The 17,703-nt window shown below is 37.9% G+C and overlaps 1 protein-coding gene across 3 annotated transcripts in view; it reads right to left on the minus strand.

Annotated features, from left to right (window-relative positions):
- LOC120519020 (autophagy-related protein 2 homolog B-like) overlaps positions 1–10,203 on the minus strand; it is a 68,566-nt gene extending 58,363 nt beyond the window's left edge. For 2 of the 3 annotated variants that reach the window (XM_039742099.1, XM_039742100.1), the window contains exons 1-5: positions 9,176–10,203; positions 8,001–8,163; positions 7,050–7,202; positions 2,285–2,387; positions 2,013–2,175 (exon numbers count right to left, since the gene is read on the minus strand). In XM_039742099.1, the coding sequence (XP_039598033.1) occupies positions 2,013–2,175; positions 2,285–2,387; positions 7,050–7,202; positions 8,001–8,163; positions 9,176–9,337 (744 nt within the window). In that variant the 5' untranslated portion in view covers positions 9,338–10,203. The remainder of the gene's footprint in view (positions 1–2,012; positions 2,176–2,284; positions 2,388–7,049; positions 7,203–8,000; positions 8,164–9,175) is intronic. The other variant, XM_039742098.1, reaches the window with a different exon arrangement.
- Between the last annotated feature and the right edge of the window lie 7,500 nt (positions 10,204–17,703).

The following is a 17,703-nucleotide window of genomic DNA, read 5'->3' on the forward strand; positions in this document are numbered from 1 at the left end:
TGAGTTCAAATTTATTGTCATGGGTGCAGAGTACAATGAAATTCTAAACTGCTTATCTCTCATATACTAAGTACAGTAATACAATACTAAAAACAAACCCCATAACAGAATGGACACAGCAAAATATCTTGAATGCAACACTAGTATCTACAATGAAGTTATCTGGGGACAAATAAAATATAATCTATGGTATCTATTTTAATACATTCTTGTTTGTCATGGCACTAGACAGTAGTGACATATTAGTTACATACAAAATCTAAGTTAGAAATGCAAGAAAGAATTTCACTGTATTCTGTAAACAGGACAGTTCTAAAACTGGTTCAATACATATAATCTGTATAGTAGAAACAATCAATCAAGTGGTTGCTGAGTAAATTTATGATCTTTGGATAAAAACAGTCTCTGAAATCACTGGTGCAAATGCTAGCGGTCCTGTACCATTTTTCAAAATAGAGGAGGGAGAAAAATAGTTGTGCAGAATTGCTAAGGTCTTTAATAATTCAGTTTGCCTTATTTATGCAGTGTGTGTCATATTTGTTTGGAACAGAAGGCACCTGTGTGCTAGAAATATTCTGTGCTGACTTCAGCACTCACTGTAATACTATGTAATCCTGAGCTAAGCAGGTGGCATAGCTGGATTTCATACAGCCAGTGAATGCAAACTCCAAAGTGAACCTGTAGGAGTTGGTTAGCATAGATGACAAGCATTCAGGCTTTCTTCGGATCTCTAAGGAAGCAAAGCTATGAGCTTTTCAGACTTTAACCAAGACTGTCAGGTTGTCATTAATGAAGACATCAAGATATTTAAAATGCTAACCACCTTCATTATTTCCTTAGATGTAGAAGCATGTTGTCTGCCTTCTTCTTCTTCCCAAATTCTATAATCAGCTCACTTTTTGCACTGACATTATGGAAGAGTTGTTGTCCTGCCACCACTATCATAGAAGGAACATCTGTTCTCTGTAAACTCTCTCATCAATTTTGAAGATCAGGTATATCAAAGTGTGTGTGTGTGTGTGTGTGTGTGTGTGAATTGGAGCTGTGTATGGCCAAAGTCATAGATCAGCAAGGGGTATAGCACAAGGCTCACCACACTACCCTGTATGGTTCCTGTGTTGAGGATCAATATGGAGATGAGGTCTACCAGTTAGGAAGTAAAACCATCAAGCTGAAGAGGTTGGCACAATACTATGATTCTGGTGATTAACTTTGATGACAGAACAGTGTTAAATGCTGATTAGTAATCTAAAAACAGTATTCTGGCAAAGACGTTATTACTATTCAGATTAACAAGGCTGGAATGAAGTGCAGAGCATATGGCCTATTCTGTGCATCAACTGTGATGATACGCAAACTCTCAGAACTATTCTGCTTAATGTGTCTCTCACAACATTTCATCACATTCAGAATGAGTGCCACCAGATAACGATCATTGAGGCAGTTTACTTTTCTTTTACATTGGGATAAATGCTGTGTATTTGAAACAATCTTAGACACTCTCAGGGAGTTTTAAAGATGGTATGATATCGGCAGGTAATTAAATCACTACAAGATTTTAAAATGCATCTAGAAATTCGATCCAGATTAGATACCTTTCTGACATTGACCCCTTTGAACACCCTTTTTATGTCATTTTATGTTGCTTTATGTAACTGATATCTGTATTGTGCCGTTTGTTGATGACGCGTGTAACTCAGAATTCCCTTAGTTTTATTACTGTATTGCATTATTCAACTCCAAACAGCTCACACAATTTTTGGGGACTTTATTAATTTTTACAACTGCTGTATATAATAAGAATACCAAATACTATAATTTCTTTAATAAATGTAATTTTTATCCATGCAGTCATATGTTTTAAACCAGTTTTCAAATTTAAGAAAACAAATTAAAAACTAGATTACACAATGATTCAATTTTAGTATCTGGAGGTTTGGACTTCTTCTTAAAACACTCATTATGTACCACCCACCACACACAAACAACTTAAGATGTATGCTAGACCTTACTGGCTGAGTAGATGAGAACTTGGGACAGGTCCGTGCTGCTTCTGAAAACTCATCCCAGAATACTGTAAACCCACTTAGCTTCAGTGTTTTATGAGCAAACATTGTTGGTTGATGAACATTTACTCCAGAACATTCATCTCCGGTTTCATCAAAATATTCAACTCTGTAGACAAAACATGACAATTTAGGCATAATAAAATGTAAATCATAAAAGAGATGGTTGTAGTGTTTTAACATTTTCAACACTTTTCAAATATGAGCGTTTTACTTGCCTACTGATGCGCATTTCAAGAGCTATTCCAGTTTTTGAGTTTTCTGGTATGTGTTCAATCCTGAGAACTGTGTCCAAAAATGTTACTTTAACTCTTCTTAGAACTGAAGATGGAAAAAAATACATAAAAGAGTAACAGGTAGACAGGCCCATTCAGTAGAGTACCCAACAGCTAGCATATCAAAGACGAATAACAATAAGAAACCAATTGTGAGAGATAAACTGCAATATTTAAAAATACATTAGTAGATTGCTAATTTATAAATGGTGATTCTCAGAAAACCAAAATAATCAGCTCTGATTCCAATGGGTGAACCAACATACAGAATTTTGAAAAAAAATTCACATGGAAAACAGGAATATTTTCAAGTTATTAACTAAAATGAGTTTTCAAATAGAATATCTCTTAAAGAACAGGAAACTTCAACTTTTCATTTTCAACATCAGCATAAAATTTCTTAAATTAATAATTATGAATAGAAAGCTCTGCAACATGTCATTTCACTTGTTACTTTAAACCAAAGCCTAAAGAAACTGCAGTTTGCCTATCACACAAAGACTGGAGTGGAAGATGAAATTAACTATCTGCTTCCCAGTGCCTATTCCCATCTGGACTAAACTGGCAGCACTATGAGGATTATGGTTTTTGATTTCACCAGTGATTTCAATATGAACCAGGTATCCCTGTTACAGAGTAAACTGAAGGATATGCAGGTGGTTGAGCCTATGGTGCCCTGGATAATGAACTATTTATCCGGAGGACCACAGTTTGTGAAGCTAAAGGACTGTGTCTCTGATGTGGATGTGAGCAACACGGGGGCACCACAAGAAACAGTGTTGTCACATTTTCTGTTCATCCTGTACACCTCCGAGTACAAGTACAACAAATGCCAGGTCAAGTCACTTACAGAAATTACGTGATGATTCTGCACTAATAGGGTGCACAGACAAGGAGAATGAGACAGAGTATAAGAGTCATGTGAAAAACGTTTCTTGGTGCAAAAAAATAGTCTGCAACTTAACATCTGCAAAACCATGGAAACAGTTATTGATTTTTGTTGCAACAAAAAACCTTGATGTCCGCACACTATTCAGGGAGTGGATGCGGCTGCAGTGTACTGCTATAGATATACATCAATAATAAACTGGACTGGTATAGTAACTCATATGAACTACATAAGAATGGACAGAGCAGACCGTTTTTACTTAGGAGACAGCATTCCTTTAATGTGAGAAGGGGTATGCTGCACGAGTTCTTTAACTCTGCGATAGCCAGTACAATTTTCCATTCTAAGATGAGCTCGACATTTTAAGAGATGCCCACCAAATTAACAAGCTAAGGCTGGTTCATTTAAGGGATTGCACTCTTGACCTGCTGGAGGTAGCATTGGAGAAGAGAATGGCCTTAATGAACAATGCTGCACATCATCTCTATGACCTGCTATCATTAAGTATTTTTAGTCAGTTAACTATCCAGCAGAAGTGTCTCAAGAAATACTACTTGGGCTCCTTCATACCCATTGCTAAATGACTTTATAAAACTTCACTGTGACTGCTATTATCATTATCCAAGTCAGACATGTTTGTGTGTAGGTTTGAGAGGGGGGTTTGTTGTTGTTTAATATAACATTTCTAGAGCTTCTATTAAAGTTAAATTTCTACTTTGGGAAAATAAAGTGCTACCTACTGTAGCTTATACATATAAGCTTTGCAGAAATTCACCCAGCTAAATTAGCCCTGGATGACAACACAATTTGCTGCAGCAAAGAATTTATGGATAGACTACCTACTCTAAACAGTTAATGAAATGGAATACAATACAATACAATACAGTTTAATTTTGTATAGCCCAAAATCACACAGGAAGTGCCGCAATGGGCTTTAACAGGCCCTGCCTTTTGACAGCCCCCCAGCCTTGATTCTCTGAGAAGACAAGGAAAAACTCCCAATAAAAACCTTGTAGGGAAAAATGGAAGAAACCTCGGGAAAGGCAGTTCAAAGAGAGACCCCTTTCCAGGTAGGTTGGGCGTGCAGTAGGTGTCAAAAGTAGGGGGTCAATACAATACAATATACACAACAGAACAATTCCTTAAGACAGCATAATAAAAATTTTAGAATTACGGTTTAACAGTAGATGATATGACATAATTAGGTTTGGATATTTTTAGAGTCCTGGAGACCTCATCCATCTAGCTGCATCTCCATTTGGCCATGCCACGGCTGAAACATTGCTCCGATGAAAGGACCCCTCTTTCCCATGATTCCTGTGATCCTCCATCAATGAAGCACCCATCCAAAATGCTGTATAAAATCTGCCACCTGATAAAATTTATATATTATTTATAATAATATCTGAAGATAAAGCAGCAAGCCCCTGAGACTGTAATTTCTCTTTCTATTATGAAGTCTTACTACTGAGGAAAAAAAGGTATGTACAATAAAAGTGTCTGTGAGGCTTAATCAAATACAGGGAATTGACTTGTTTATTCTATGTATTTACTTAATCACAATGATTACACTACTGTAACATTTCTCAAAGACTGATCTTACTTGGTAATAAGATTTGGAGTGGTTTTTGACAGTAGCTGTAACTGTATTTTTGACCACAGTCTAAACTAATTTAGTGTCTATGAAATATCTCTGGGCTGAAACATGCCGTTTCATATCCAGCTTTTACCACAACTTGCATGTTCTGTTAGTTCTTAGCTATGTTTTAATATATTTTTAATAACCATGTATTACTCAATGATGGAGTCAGTTTACATTTTCTTTAATGCACAATTTTTAGCTTAATTTATTCATATAACAATAGCATGAAGATGAAAATCATCATTCTGTTCACTTCTCTTAAAAGCCACTAATTTTTGAATATTCTCCTTTTGCTTAGTAACGACTATAATGCTATAGTCTCTTATAGCTATAGTCTATATAATCTCTTCATCAACATTGAAGCATGCAGTCTGTACAACTGTGCTTTGCTGCATTGATCTAATTGTCCCGGTCTAATCAAAGACTCTTTAATGTCTGTATACAACACTTTATTGTAAATGTCAGACCTATAAAAAAAAAAAAAAAACTTTTGACGATGCATGTTGTTATTGACATTAAATAAAAAACGACTGCTTGACCCTAGTTCTGACTGTATTTTGAATTAAAATCCTTCCTACTTTCTCCTTTATTCTCTATACTGTTCTTTCAGCATTGAGCTCCTAATACATGTAAATCTTTGATTACATGCATTCTTGGGGCTCCATCTGTCATTATGTTCAAAATGACTAAGCTAATATTCCATCTGCTCAATTGTGTTCTCAGCTATTCTGTCTGTATTTACTGCTTTGTTACGCCTACACTTTATAGTGGTAATGCAATCTGTGCTGTCTGTTCTCAGACTATCAACAAATGTAAGGTAGTTCAATTAACTGTTCTTCTCAGGCTCTGACAAACAAGCACATCTGAATATCGGGTAATGGCTTTCTTCCATGCGAATTCCATTTCTAGAATTTCTCATGGTATATAATGAAGTATGAGGGCATTGTAAGTGCTTTGATGCCTATTGAAACTTAAATCAGCTTAGGCATTTTTTTAATACTTAACATAAATGTCTTATTGGTTACTTTTGTGGAAGTTGCCTGCCTGACCATATTTATGTAATCTCATGTTTTTTCAGTCCTTTTCAAAAATATTTTTGCTCACAACCAAGGAGAAGTTGCCATTGCAAAGACTAAGCCTTGGGAGGTAACATCAGTAACAAGATCTAAAACTTCTGGGTTTGCCATTTTCGGTGAGCAAAACATGGACACAGTAGCTAATGTCAGGATGAAGAGTTCTCAAAACAGTATCTGATACTAAGACTTTGCAAGTTCTTCTTAATACCATGAATTATATTATCAATTGCTCTTTACTGTAAGCTTTTGTATCTGGTTTCAGTAAACTTTCTAATGCTATTATAAGCATTTTTGAAAATACATGTTCAAATCAAATATAGAAAAATCTGTATCTTTCAATCAGTGTATTCAGTTACTGACGACTAGTTTTCATGTGTTTTTTTGCTTATTTGATGTTGCTCCCCTTGGGCATGCTTGCTTGGAGAATTACATCAGAAAAAAAATGAAAAAGACTGAAATCCACTGCACTTTCAGAGCCAATATTCTCTTTGTTTGATCCCTAAAAAAATCCCCACTCAATCTTCTCATTTATACAATAGATTTGAGTGGCAGCCCTTTAAAGCAGAAGAACTTACCAGCTTGGACCAACTGCAAAGTGGTACCTGATAACAACAGTATGCCTTATATGTCATTGCTCCAACAAGCCATGCAATTAATGTAACATTTTGTGTTTCAACTATTACAGCATTGTTTTTAAACATTTGGATAGGGTCTATAAAATTGTTAAGGTATTCCTAAATTGTGAAAATGATTAATACATTTTTGGAGATTTGAATTATGTCTACAATATGGAAAAACTGTTTATAAGTTACAGATATTTTAAATAAGTTGACATTACATTATTCTGTAACATTCTGAATATTTATAATATCAACTGATTATAGATTACCTCTTCCTTTCACTAGTCCAGTGAATTAAGGAATGACAATAGATCAATTTTTTTTATTTGGTGGACATTTAGCTTCAAAAATGCTATACGGAATAGAAAGTGATACTTACATTTATATTTACAGTATATAATCATATACTGATTACATACTATCTGCACAAAAATGTATTCTTTTTACAACAATGTGATACTTTGCTGAAAAAACTACATACCTGTTTCAATTGTTTCTGCAAACTTCTCTAGACCCTCTAAAGGCTGAAGACCTTCACCTTGTTCATCTGTCAATTTTTGGCTAAGACACTCCTTGGCAAGTTGCATGCTGCTAGCCATGAAGCTGGACCAGCACATTGGTTCTGAATCAGATGCTGCAATACAAAAACCGTACCAAGTTAACACATCTATGCTTACTTAAATAAAAGTCATGGTTAAACCTGACATATTGCCTACAGCTCTTCTTTCCAAATAACCTACAAAATGCAAACACACAGTAAGTGCTTACTTATACAGCATTTAAATGGTTTCATCAGTTTTTTTCTATTTAACATTGCCACTATCTTTAAATCAAAACTTCATCACTACACAAAAACACTAGATCCTGAGACTTGTCAGAAAAATAAAACATGTATTGAGATGTCAATTGTGTCTGCAATTGTTTTCCAAATTTCATAGCATTTTTTACATTTTTCCAGTCGGAACAGCCATCTAATTTCAGTGTATGTAGTCTGCAGTTACACTGCGTTTTGATTTGCTAACTACTTAATAAATTTAATTTGTCAAGTCAAAAATGTATTTGTTAACATCTTATTATAAAAATATGCACATATTTTAAGATGCCTTGTATACAAGGATGTCAGAGGTCTCAAAAGAGTTATGAGATTATGGACTAACATCCTAAGGGCCATCTCTTCTCCCTCATGCCCGATTTTACTGGAAAAGATTTTGGCACCCACAAGCCTGATACTTAGATTGTATTTCAACAGTTTTCACTAACACTTTAAAAATAACAAAGTTAAAAAAAAAAATCACTTTTCAAAACAAATAAAGCAGGAATTTCTGTTAATTGTTTTCTTAGATGTACAAGTCCTTTGTGTCTTAAACTAAAACATTTACACAGAGTAAAGCCTGTCTGCAAAGAGCAAATAGAATGAGCAGCTTACACTTACCCATTCGAGGTCTTGGTCTGAAAACCATCTTAAGCCCCTTTACTTCCAAGGCACAGTTCTCCTGTAGCAGTGAAGCCCACGGAACAGACAAACATATTGTTTGGATAAAGCCTTCGATTACTTCAAAAGGAGCATCTACGGATTCCAGGATCTCATTTAATGACTATGAGGAAAATAAATGTACAGTCACTAATAGACAGTCTTTGACTGTTTAACCCAAAGCACGGTCATCATTCTTAAAAGGCTGGATAGACTAGTGTGACACCAGTTCATCACTACAAATACCCGGACCAAATAAAAGAAATGTCTTCCCTTAAATTATCTTGGATATTTATAGCTTGTTATGTGGCATGCTAATGGTTCTCTTTTTAAATATTTAAGCATACCACAATACAGGGAGTGAAGTGGATTTACGGAACAAAATACCAAGTCACAAACCACATTATACTTTTCAGCGGTGTATTGTAAGCAGAATATAAGATTCATTAACATCAGCATAAACTAAACCATTGGGACCAGAAGTAAAGTATGTAAAGATAATAAGCAGGGGGGTCTGATGTACTTTGTATGAGACCTTTTGACAACATTATCCTATCATGTAAAAAAAAATAGTGATTTTACTTTTGTAAGTATTTAGAAATTTGAGCAGCAGACCAAGATCCAAGACGGCCATTTGAAAAAAAGGATGTTTTCAAATTACTGTCCTAAACTGACACTTTTACCTTATGCTATTACATATGGATACCATGCTACATTTCTTTAAAACCTGAAGGTACCACTTAAATCAAAACCTGTATTTTTGGCCTTTCAATGAATGTGGGTCCACCAACAATAACAGGATTGGTCTGACATTGCTGCCGCGTCTTGTCGCATGTATTTTTTGGGATCCTGTTCATCCATGGAATTCAGACCAATTCTTCCAATGTCATTCACTTTTATTTGGCTATCCATCTATCCTGTATATGCCACCTACACATTTAAACAGGACTTTTGGCTTCTACCACGTTTTGAGTATGCATGCTGCACGTAATGGACTGTTCTGCAGTGGCATTCACCCCCTCATTTAAAAAAAAAAAAAAAAACTTGCCTTATTCCAGCCATTCCCTACAGGCGCACTTATTGTATAGTTTCAGCAGAGGCAGTGCAGTGAGCTGTGACTAATGCCAGTTACTTACCCACTTGTCCAAAGGGACCTGCGCCAACGAGCCTGTGCCTTGGTACAAGTCCAAACTCAACTGATCCAGGCTCAGCTTCTCTTGCAGAAAATGGCCAAGGTAACGGTGTAGCAGGTAGCGGCAGGCCCGCTTTTTAATGGACTCGGAAAATGGCCAGGGCATTTCTGACAGGACAGCGAAACAACAGTCCACTTGGCAATCTTTCACTTTTTAGTTGAGTGAGGGACTAAGAAAGTACCAGAAAACAAGTCAATGAAATACCGCTGTCGTAGGAGGCGACCAGTGGTAAACAATAAAGAAATCGCCTCTTCGGTCATCCTTGGCTTGCAGCTGTCCAGGCTGACTGACAGTAAATCCTCGCCGTCGCTATTCGATTTCCCTTCCCGCACCTTGCCAGAATGCTGTCAGGAAGAAACACTTGACTCAAGTTGTTTAGTAAATATCAGCCATGAAGGAGGTCTGGACCAACACTATCCACTGGGCCTCTCCTTCTGTGTTAGCAGCTCCAGTATAAGCAACTACAGCGCAATTGCCCAATAACTCCGATTTCCATAACGTGTCAAGGTCAGCGTCCCTTGGACTCGATCAGTGCTAGTTGTCCTTTAATACTCTCATCCTAGCAAGCCCATATATTCCACTTAAACTGTCCGGACTGACGAGCACAACATTTAATGACGACTGCGATCCAGAATTGGCGAGTACGCTCCTTTGCTAAACCGGAATTGTAGTTTATCTCGTAAACCAGAAACCATTACGATGCTCAACTAATCCACAACACTGCAGCGCTTACTGAGTTCGGCTGTAGACCGGATCAAATAATGCTATCTACGCAGTAATATAGTATTTGCGTTTGGCACTAGCTAGCGACGTGCACATGTATAACACTCAATCTCAGTTGGGCAGCTTTACCACATCTTCGCTGGCCGGTCCAGGGTCTGGTTCCGGTTCTCACGTTCTGAGGTATCCAGCTGTTTACAAACAGTACGCACGCGCCACTGGATCAGGCCCCTCTCTGTAGCGCGTGCCCGCGTCGCTCAAGCTCTTGCGCGCGGCCACGAGACTTGCCTCTTTCCCTCTTTGTCGCCTGAAATTAACGTAACAGGAAGTCGGGCAGTATGGGCGCGGGAAGTGGGGGTATGGCACAAGTGTGTGAACTACATTTCTAGTACAGTAGGTCGCGGTAAAGAATCGCTCTGTAAGATTCGCATCGCTATAAACGTTTACATTAGCTTTCTTTTTATTATCAACCTGGAAATCACCTTTATGTTTCATTTTTTAGATATATGGATAACACTTCAAGAATAATCTGAAACATCAGATCATGTTTTAAATGTTACTGTGAAAGCATATGGAAGGAAGTCTATGCATATTTCCATTTTTGGGTTCATCGTATCAAGTTCACGGTCACAGCATGGGGTGCAAGGGTGGAACCAAACTTAAAGTAGCCCAGCACATAATTAAACGCTGTCACATATAAATTCAGTTCAGAGTAGTAGCTCCATATCTTTTGGATGTGAGGAGAGAAAGATCGAATACAGACATGAGGTAACTGCATAAAGCTCACATAAAGGTTTCTCTATACCTCTGTGGCACTTAAAGAAGGAAGTGAGCCATTTAAATGAATGTGTATTGTCCTCTATGGATGTTAGAATATCGCTGACCAACAATGCTTACTGTTTATTAAGTGCACAGTCATAAGCTGTTTGACTGTTGTTCTGATTTAAGGTCATTTCTAAACCAAAAGGGAGAAGGTGACTCAGTCAGTGGGTGTTTTATTTGTTATTTTTGTCATTTCACCCATGGTGAACTAATGTTTCTCTCGTGTGGTGGAAGGAACTGTGAGGCCATAATATCACCCACAAAGTCAACTCAGGCATTAGTTTAGTTAAACATGGTGTGAAGGACAGCCCGGTCACATGCCTGGCAGGGACGCCCCTGCTACTTATGTTCTGGGGGAGCCGCCATGGGCAGTCCAATACCTCCCCCAGGACGCTTGGTGGCAGCCTCCCTGGCCGACGGTGACTCCCCAACCGCCCACAGGGCTCCATGGGAGATGGAGTCCTCCACAGCTTGGTTGGGGCCCAGCGTGGCCGCTAGGGGGAACTGCCTGCTTCCCACAGCCCGGCTGGACGAGCTTTCAGCCCCACCCGGAAGTGCAATCAGGACCAGGTGGTTAATCACCTGGAACGCTTCCGGGTGGGCTATAAAAGAGCCCAGCCACCACCACTCGGTGAGCCAGAGTTGGGAGGAAGGAGACGAAGCTTGTCTGGGAGGAGTGGTGGAGCGAGGTGGAGAATTGTGGTTTGTTTTGTTTTGTGCTTTGGGACTGTGTGGCACGGGGAAGACGTGTCACACAGCTGAAGAAAAAATAAAGCCTGTGTGTTTTTGTACACGTGCCTCCGCGTGGTCTGTGCCGGGTTGGGCGCTATATAGCGCCTTTTACAATGGATATGACAGAAACATTTACTACAACAAATGTAATTAATACCTACATCTTTAATTCAGATTTATAATTCTGATTTTCAACATGCATATTTTAAAAATTGTACAGATTGTAATAGCAACAGGTAAAAGACTAAGAAGCTCATCATGGACAACAGGAAGTGCAAAGATTACAGGTACACTCCCATCTTCATCAATGGGAGTGTGGTTGAGTGTTTCCCTAGCTTAAAGTTCCTAGGTATTTACAATTTCCAAGTATCTTTCATGGATCTTTTCACTTTCACACTGGTCACGGAGCCATAGAAGTGTGTTTACTTTCAGAGGAGGCCCAGAAAAGTCCAGGTGTCTTGTCAAATTCTAGTGAACTTTTTCCACTGCACCAGTGACAGCAGTCTGACTGTATGTTATGGTAACTGCATGTTTTCAGACAGGAAGTCTCTGCAGCGGGTGGGGAAAACTGCCCAACACATTACTTGTGCTTCCTTACCTGCAATTGAGGACCGTCAGTGCCTGCAGAGGTCAAATAACATCATTGGGGGACCCTCTCTCACCTTTGGCATGGTCTGTTTACTCTTTTACCTTCTGAGAGATGGTACAGGAGCCTATGTGCCAGCACCAGCGGGCTCAGGTGAACAGTTTCTACTCTGTAGCCATCATGCTGCTGAACTCAAAGTGCAAGCATTAAGCAACCTCCACCTTTCCCACCTCACTTTAAAACCATATATGTTCACACTTGGACTCTCTAAATTTATATTCAAATACAGTATTAATTCTCACTAATCATTCTGTATATACTTCGTCTTGAAAAATGCCACATTACTGCTTATACTGTATTTACAGAATTTGTATATTTATCTAATTACTTGCATTTAACTGCTATTTGCTTCTCTGGTTAGATGCAAAACTGCATTTCTTTGTCCTAATACTTCTACTCTGCTCAATGACCATAAAGTTGAATCTAATTTATTCTAATTCAATAATGTAGAAGAAATCCGTAAATAAAAAACAAAAAAGGTCATAAATATTTTTCTGTTTTAATTTCCTGAAAGCTTCTAGCATATTTTAGATGTTATGATCTTGGAAATTATTAATTCACTTATTGCCAGAACTCCTGTTTGGCCAGGCTGATGTTAGAGCTGGCATTTGCTGAAGAACTTGAGTCAAGTTTTTCTTCTAAAGGCATTCTGGCAAGGTGCGAGGAGGGAAATCAAATAGTGATGGTGAGGATTTAAGCCAAGGATGATCGAAGAGGCAATTTCTTTATTGTGACTTGATGCATTGTTTTAATTATCCACTTACTTTTAAAAGTGTTCTATGTAGGAAGTCGGTATGGATTTTAAATTTTACTTTTTTTTTTTTTTTAATGAGGGCAGTTAATTCATTGGCTGCTAAATGTAATTTTTCCTAAGGCGGATATGACATTTCCATTTACTCTGACTCCCAGTGACCAATGCACCTGTAGAAACTTTATTCTTTGACACAGATGTGCTTCACAATGACCAGCCAGGGCATCTTATCCTGAAAAATCGTTTGACTACAAAAACTGTTAAAACAGATGCCAATAGGACCTCTTTGTAGATAAGTAAATGCTGGAAGTAGAAACGGACATATGCTGTTTGCTTAAGTATTTAATCCCCACACACTCATATTTTGCAAAGCCACCCTTTGTAATAATAACAGCTTTAAGTGTTTTGCAGTAAGTATGTACCAGCTTTGCACATTGCAGCCAGCAGCTGCATCACTAAGTGACTGTATTTGATTTTCATTAACTACTTCCTTTGTTAAGTTCTTTTAATTGCAAAAGAGGCCTAATTTAATACCTTCATGAAGTGACAAAATTAAAACAAAGACATAAAAAGCAGTATTATTTTTTAACCATTATATAGTAGACATAGTATTTAAATGAGTAGAAATGGTTTGTTCCAGCAGCAACACAAAACATAAAGTTATAGTGTAAAACAATAAAAGCAAAACACAAAAAATGACACAAGTCTTTTATGACACATAAATGTGGGCAATGTTATTATGAAGAGGATATAAATATCATTTTGTATTTTTCATTTAAAGAGAAGATGCTTGTGTGGCAACACTTGATTTTGTCAATATCATGTTTACAAAAGATTAATGTATCCAATACACATTGTTGTACTTTTGCATAGTACAATATAGTACACTCACCAGCCAGTTTATTGGGTACACCTTGCTAGTACTGGGTTGGACCCTCTTTTGACTTCAGAAATGCCATAATTTTTCATGGCGTAGATTCAAAAGGTGCTGGAAACATTCCTCAGGGATTTTGGTCCATATTGACATGATAGCATCACGCAATTACTGCAGATTTGCCAGCTGTACATCCATGATGCAAATCTTCTGTTCCACCACATTCCAAAGGTGCTTTATTGGATTGAGTTCTGGTGACTTGAGGTCATTTGAGTACAGGGAACTCATTGTCACGTTCAAGAAACCAGTCTGAGGTGATGAGTGACATGGTGCATTATCCTACTGGAAGTAGCCATCAGAAGATGGGTATACTGCAGTCATAAAGGGATAGCCATGGTCAGCAACAATACTCAGGTAGGCTGTGGCATTTCAACAATTCCCAATTGGTACTAAGGGGCCAAAATTCTACCAAGAAAATATCCCCAACACCTTTACACCACCACCAGCAGCCTGAACAACTGATACAAGGCAGGATGGATCCATGCCTTCACGTTGCAGCAGAAATCAAGACTCATCAGATCTGGCCATGTTTTTCCTATGTTCTGTTGTATAATTTTGGTGAGCCTGTGCGAATTGTAGCCTCAGTTGCCTGTTCTTCGCTGACAGGAGTGGCACCCGGTGTGTTCTTCTGTTGCTGTAGCCCATCTTCAAGGTTCAATGAGTTGTGTGTTCAGAGATGCTCTCCTGCATACCTTGGTTATAACGAATGGTTATTTGAGTTACTGTTGCCTTTCTATCACCTCAAACCAGCCTGGTCTTTTTCTTCTGACCTCTGGCATCAACAAGGCATTTTAGCCCAGAGAATTGCTGGTTACTGTATATTTTCCCTTTTTGGACCATTTTCTGTAAACTCTAGAGATGGTTGTTTGTGGAAATGTCACTAGATCAACAGTTTCTGAAATACCCAGACTAGTTCGTCTAGTGCTGTTTTGGACTTCAGCAGGTTGACTTGACAATATCTACATGATGAAATACATAAAATTGCTGTTGTATGATTGGCTGATTAGATACCTGGTGTACAGGTAACAGGTGTACATAAAACAGTGTCCGGTTAGTGTATTTTTATATAGTATTTATATATAAAAGGGCGGCACAGTGGTAGTGCTGCTGCCTCCTGTTAAGGAGACCAGGGTTCACATCCTGGGTCCTCAATGCACGGAGTCTGTATGTTCTCCCCATGTCTGCATGGGTTTTCTCTCACACTTCAACATGCATGTTAAGTGAATTGGCAATTCTAAATTGGCCCTAGTGTGTGGTTGGGGTGTGTGTGTGTGTGTGTGCTTGCCTGGCAATGGACTAGCATCCTGTCCAGGGTTTTTTCTTGCCTTGCACCCTATGCTAGCTGGGAAAGGCTCCAGCAGACCCCCACGACCCTGTTCAGGACTAAGCAAGTTGAAAAATGCCTGACTGACTTGTATATAAGCAAGGATAATCATCAAGCTACATATTAATAACAAATACTCTTACTAAAGATATCTTTCCTGAAAATGATTCTACTCTGTATATACAAATATAAGCTAAATGATTTATGACAAAACATGCAATTACAGTATTATTCATATCAAATGTAAGCACTGCCCCTGTGATTTTAAATTGGATTCAGAATGAATGAATAGACAGAAGCTTCGGCCACACAGGGGTACTTAAGTTGTATTCACTTCCTGGGCAAGTCATCCAAAGAAACATGCTTGTTTGTTGTGCTCCCTCAGCATTAACCATAAATAGCATTTATTAACTGATATTCATTAAATATACAAATAAGAAAATTTACATTTAACTTTATTAAGAAGACTATTTTCACTCTGAATATTAAATTGTAAAATTAAGTTACATCAAACTGTAAAATATATAGTAGTATATATATAGTAGTCAGAGCAGACTATACTTTCTGAGAATGGTATCCTTCAACATCTGCAGTAAGATGCTGCAGATGTTCTACCAGACGGTTGTGGCGAGTGCCCTCTTCTACGCGGTGGTGTGCTGGGGTGGCAGCATAAAGATGAAAAACGCCTCACGCCTGGACAAACTTGTTAAGAAGGCAGGCTCTATTGTAGGAGTAAAGTTGGACAGTTTAACATCTGTGGCAGAGCGACGGGCATTAAGCAAACTCCTGTCAATCATGAATAATCCACTGCATCCACTGAACAGTGTCTTCTCCAGGCAGAGGAGTAGCTTCAGTGACAGACTTTTGTCACTGTCCTGCTCCACTGACAGACTGAGGAGATCGTTCCTCCTCCACACTATGCGACTCTTCAATTCCACCCGGGGGAGTAAATGCTAACATTAATTTTATTTTAATTTTTTTAATTTTTATTACTATTTAATTTAATATTGTTTCTTTGTATCAGTATACTGCTGCTGGATTATGTGAATTTCCCCTTGGGATTAATAAAGTATCTATCTATCTATCTATCTATCTATCTATCTATCTAATGTACTCAGAAATGCTCCATTTTGGGAAAGGAAAGTTAGCATTTGTTCAAAATGGAGCTTTACTCTGCAGAACATTTAATCAAAGTCACTCCAGTAAAGATAATCAAATAAAAATATAAGCGTTTTGGTTGCACCAACAAATGGCTATTCATCTAAAAAAGTAAGAAAACTAATGAAATTAGTCACACTCTTAACTTAATCCTTTTGGAATTAACTTAATATCTTAAATTTTTTGAATCAAGATTCAGTTCTATGAAAGTGAAAATGCATCAGTAATTCCACTCCTGGTAAAACCATAAGAATAGAAGAAATCTGACAAAAGAGAGGAGACCATTCAGTCCATCAAATAAACTTGTTTAACTAATAGCTGTGCTGTCTCAATATCTCTTCCAGATACTTCTTAAAAGGTTTCTTCTTCAACTCCATGTCTCAGTAGGGTGTCCCAGATTCCTACAACTCTTTGAATAAAGAAGTGCTTCCTGTCTTCAGTCTTAAATGCACGTCCTCTTAATTCCACCCTTAAGTTGAAAGAATTCTGCTGGATTTACTTTACTAATACCTTTGAGAATTTTGAAAGCCTGAATTAGGTTCCCATGCAGTCCACTCTGCTCAAGTCATTGGATTTCATTTTGCCAAGAGAGAACACAGAGAAAAAGAGGGCAATCAAGTAAAAAAACAAAAAAAAAAAAACAAAATCAGAATTACAGCTACAAAAAATAATAGTGGTAAAAAGAAGATGTTTAAGAGAAAAAGTTATTTCAGTTCCCTTTAGAACAGGAGTGTCCTACTCCGGTCCTGGTGGGCCGCAGTGGCTGCAGGTTTTCATTCTAACCATCGTCTTAATTAGTGAGTCATTTTTGCTGCTGATGAACTTATTTGGCCTTAGTTTTAATTAACTTGACTCTGAGCCCTTAGCTGTTTCTTTTTCCTTAATGAGCAGCCAAATAATAATGAGAAAGAAAACAAACCGCCACATCACCAGCTAACCTGAAAATAAAGAAAGGTGAAGATCTCGGCCATGTTGGTCTGCTCAGGTCACCAAAACATCTTGATGGTGGTCTTAGAAGAAACAGAAAATCAACAGTCTGCTGTGGCAGAATGAGAGCAGCAACAAGTCATGAAGTTCAATAACGGCTTTAATTAAGAGCAAGAATTGGCTTCTCATTAAGAAACTGGTTGGAGTGAAATTGGTTGGAGTTTGATGTTTCAATTTAGTTGGTCATTTGTTGGCTCGTTCCACATCTCATTTCTGTTTGGCTGCCATTTAATGAAGAAAACTAATCAATTCAGAGGACTGAATCCTTAAAAACGGAGCTATTAAAATGAAGGGAAAAGAGTTAAGAGTTAATTAGCAGTGAAAACTGCTTGCTGATTAGGAAAAGACTTAGAATGAAAACCTGCAGCCACTGCAGCCCACCAGGACCGGAGTTGGT

The sequence above is a fragment of the Polypterus senegalus genome, chromosome 18 (genome assembly GCF_016835505.1).
Source record: "Polypterus senegalus isolate Bchr_013 chromosome 18, ASM1683550v1, whole genome shotgun sequence".
NCBI lineage: Eukaryota > Metazoa > Chordata > Cladistia > Polypteriformes > Polypteridae > Polypterus > Polypterus senegalus.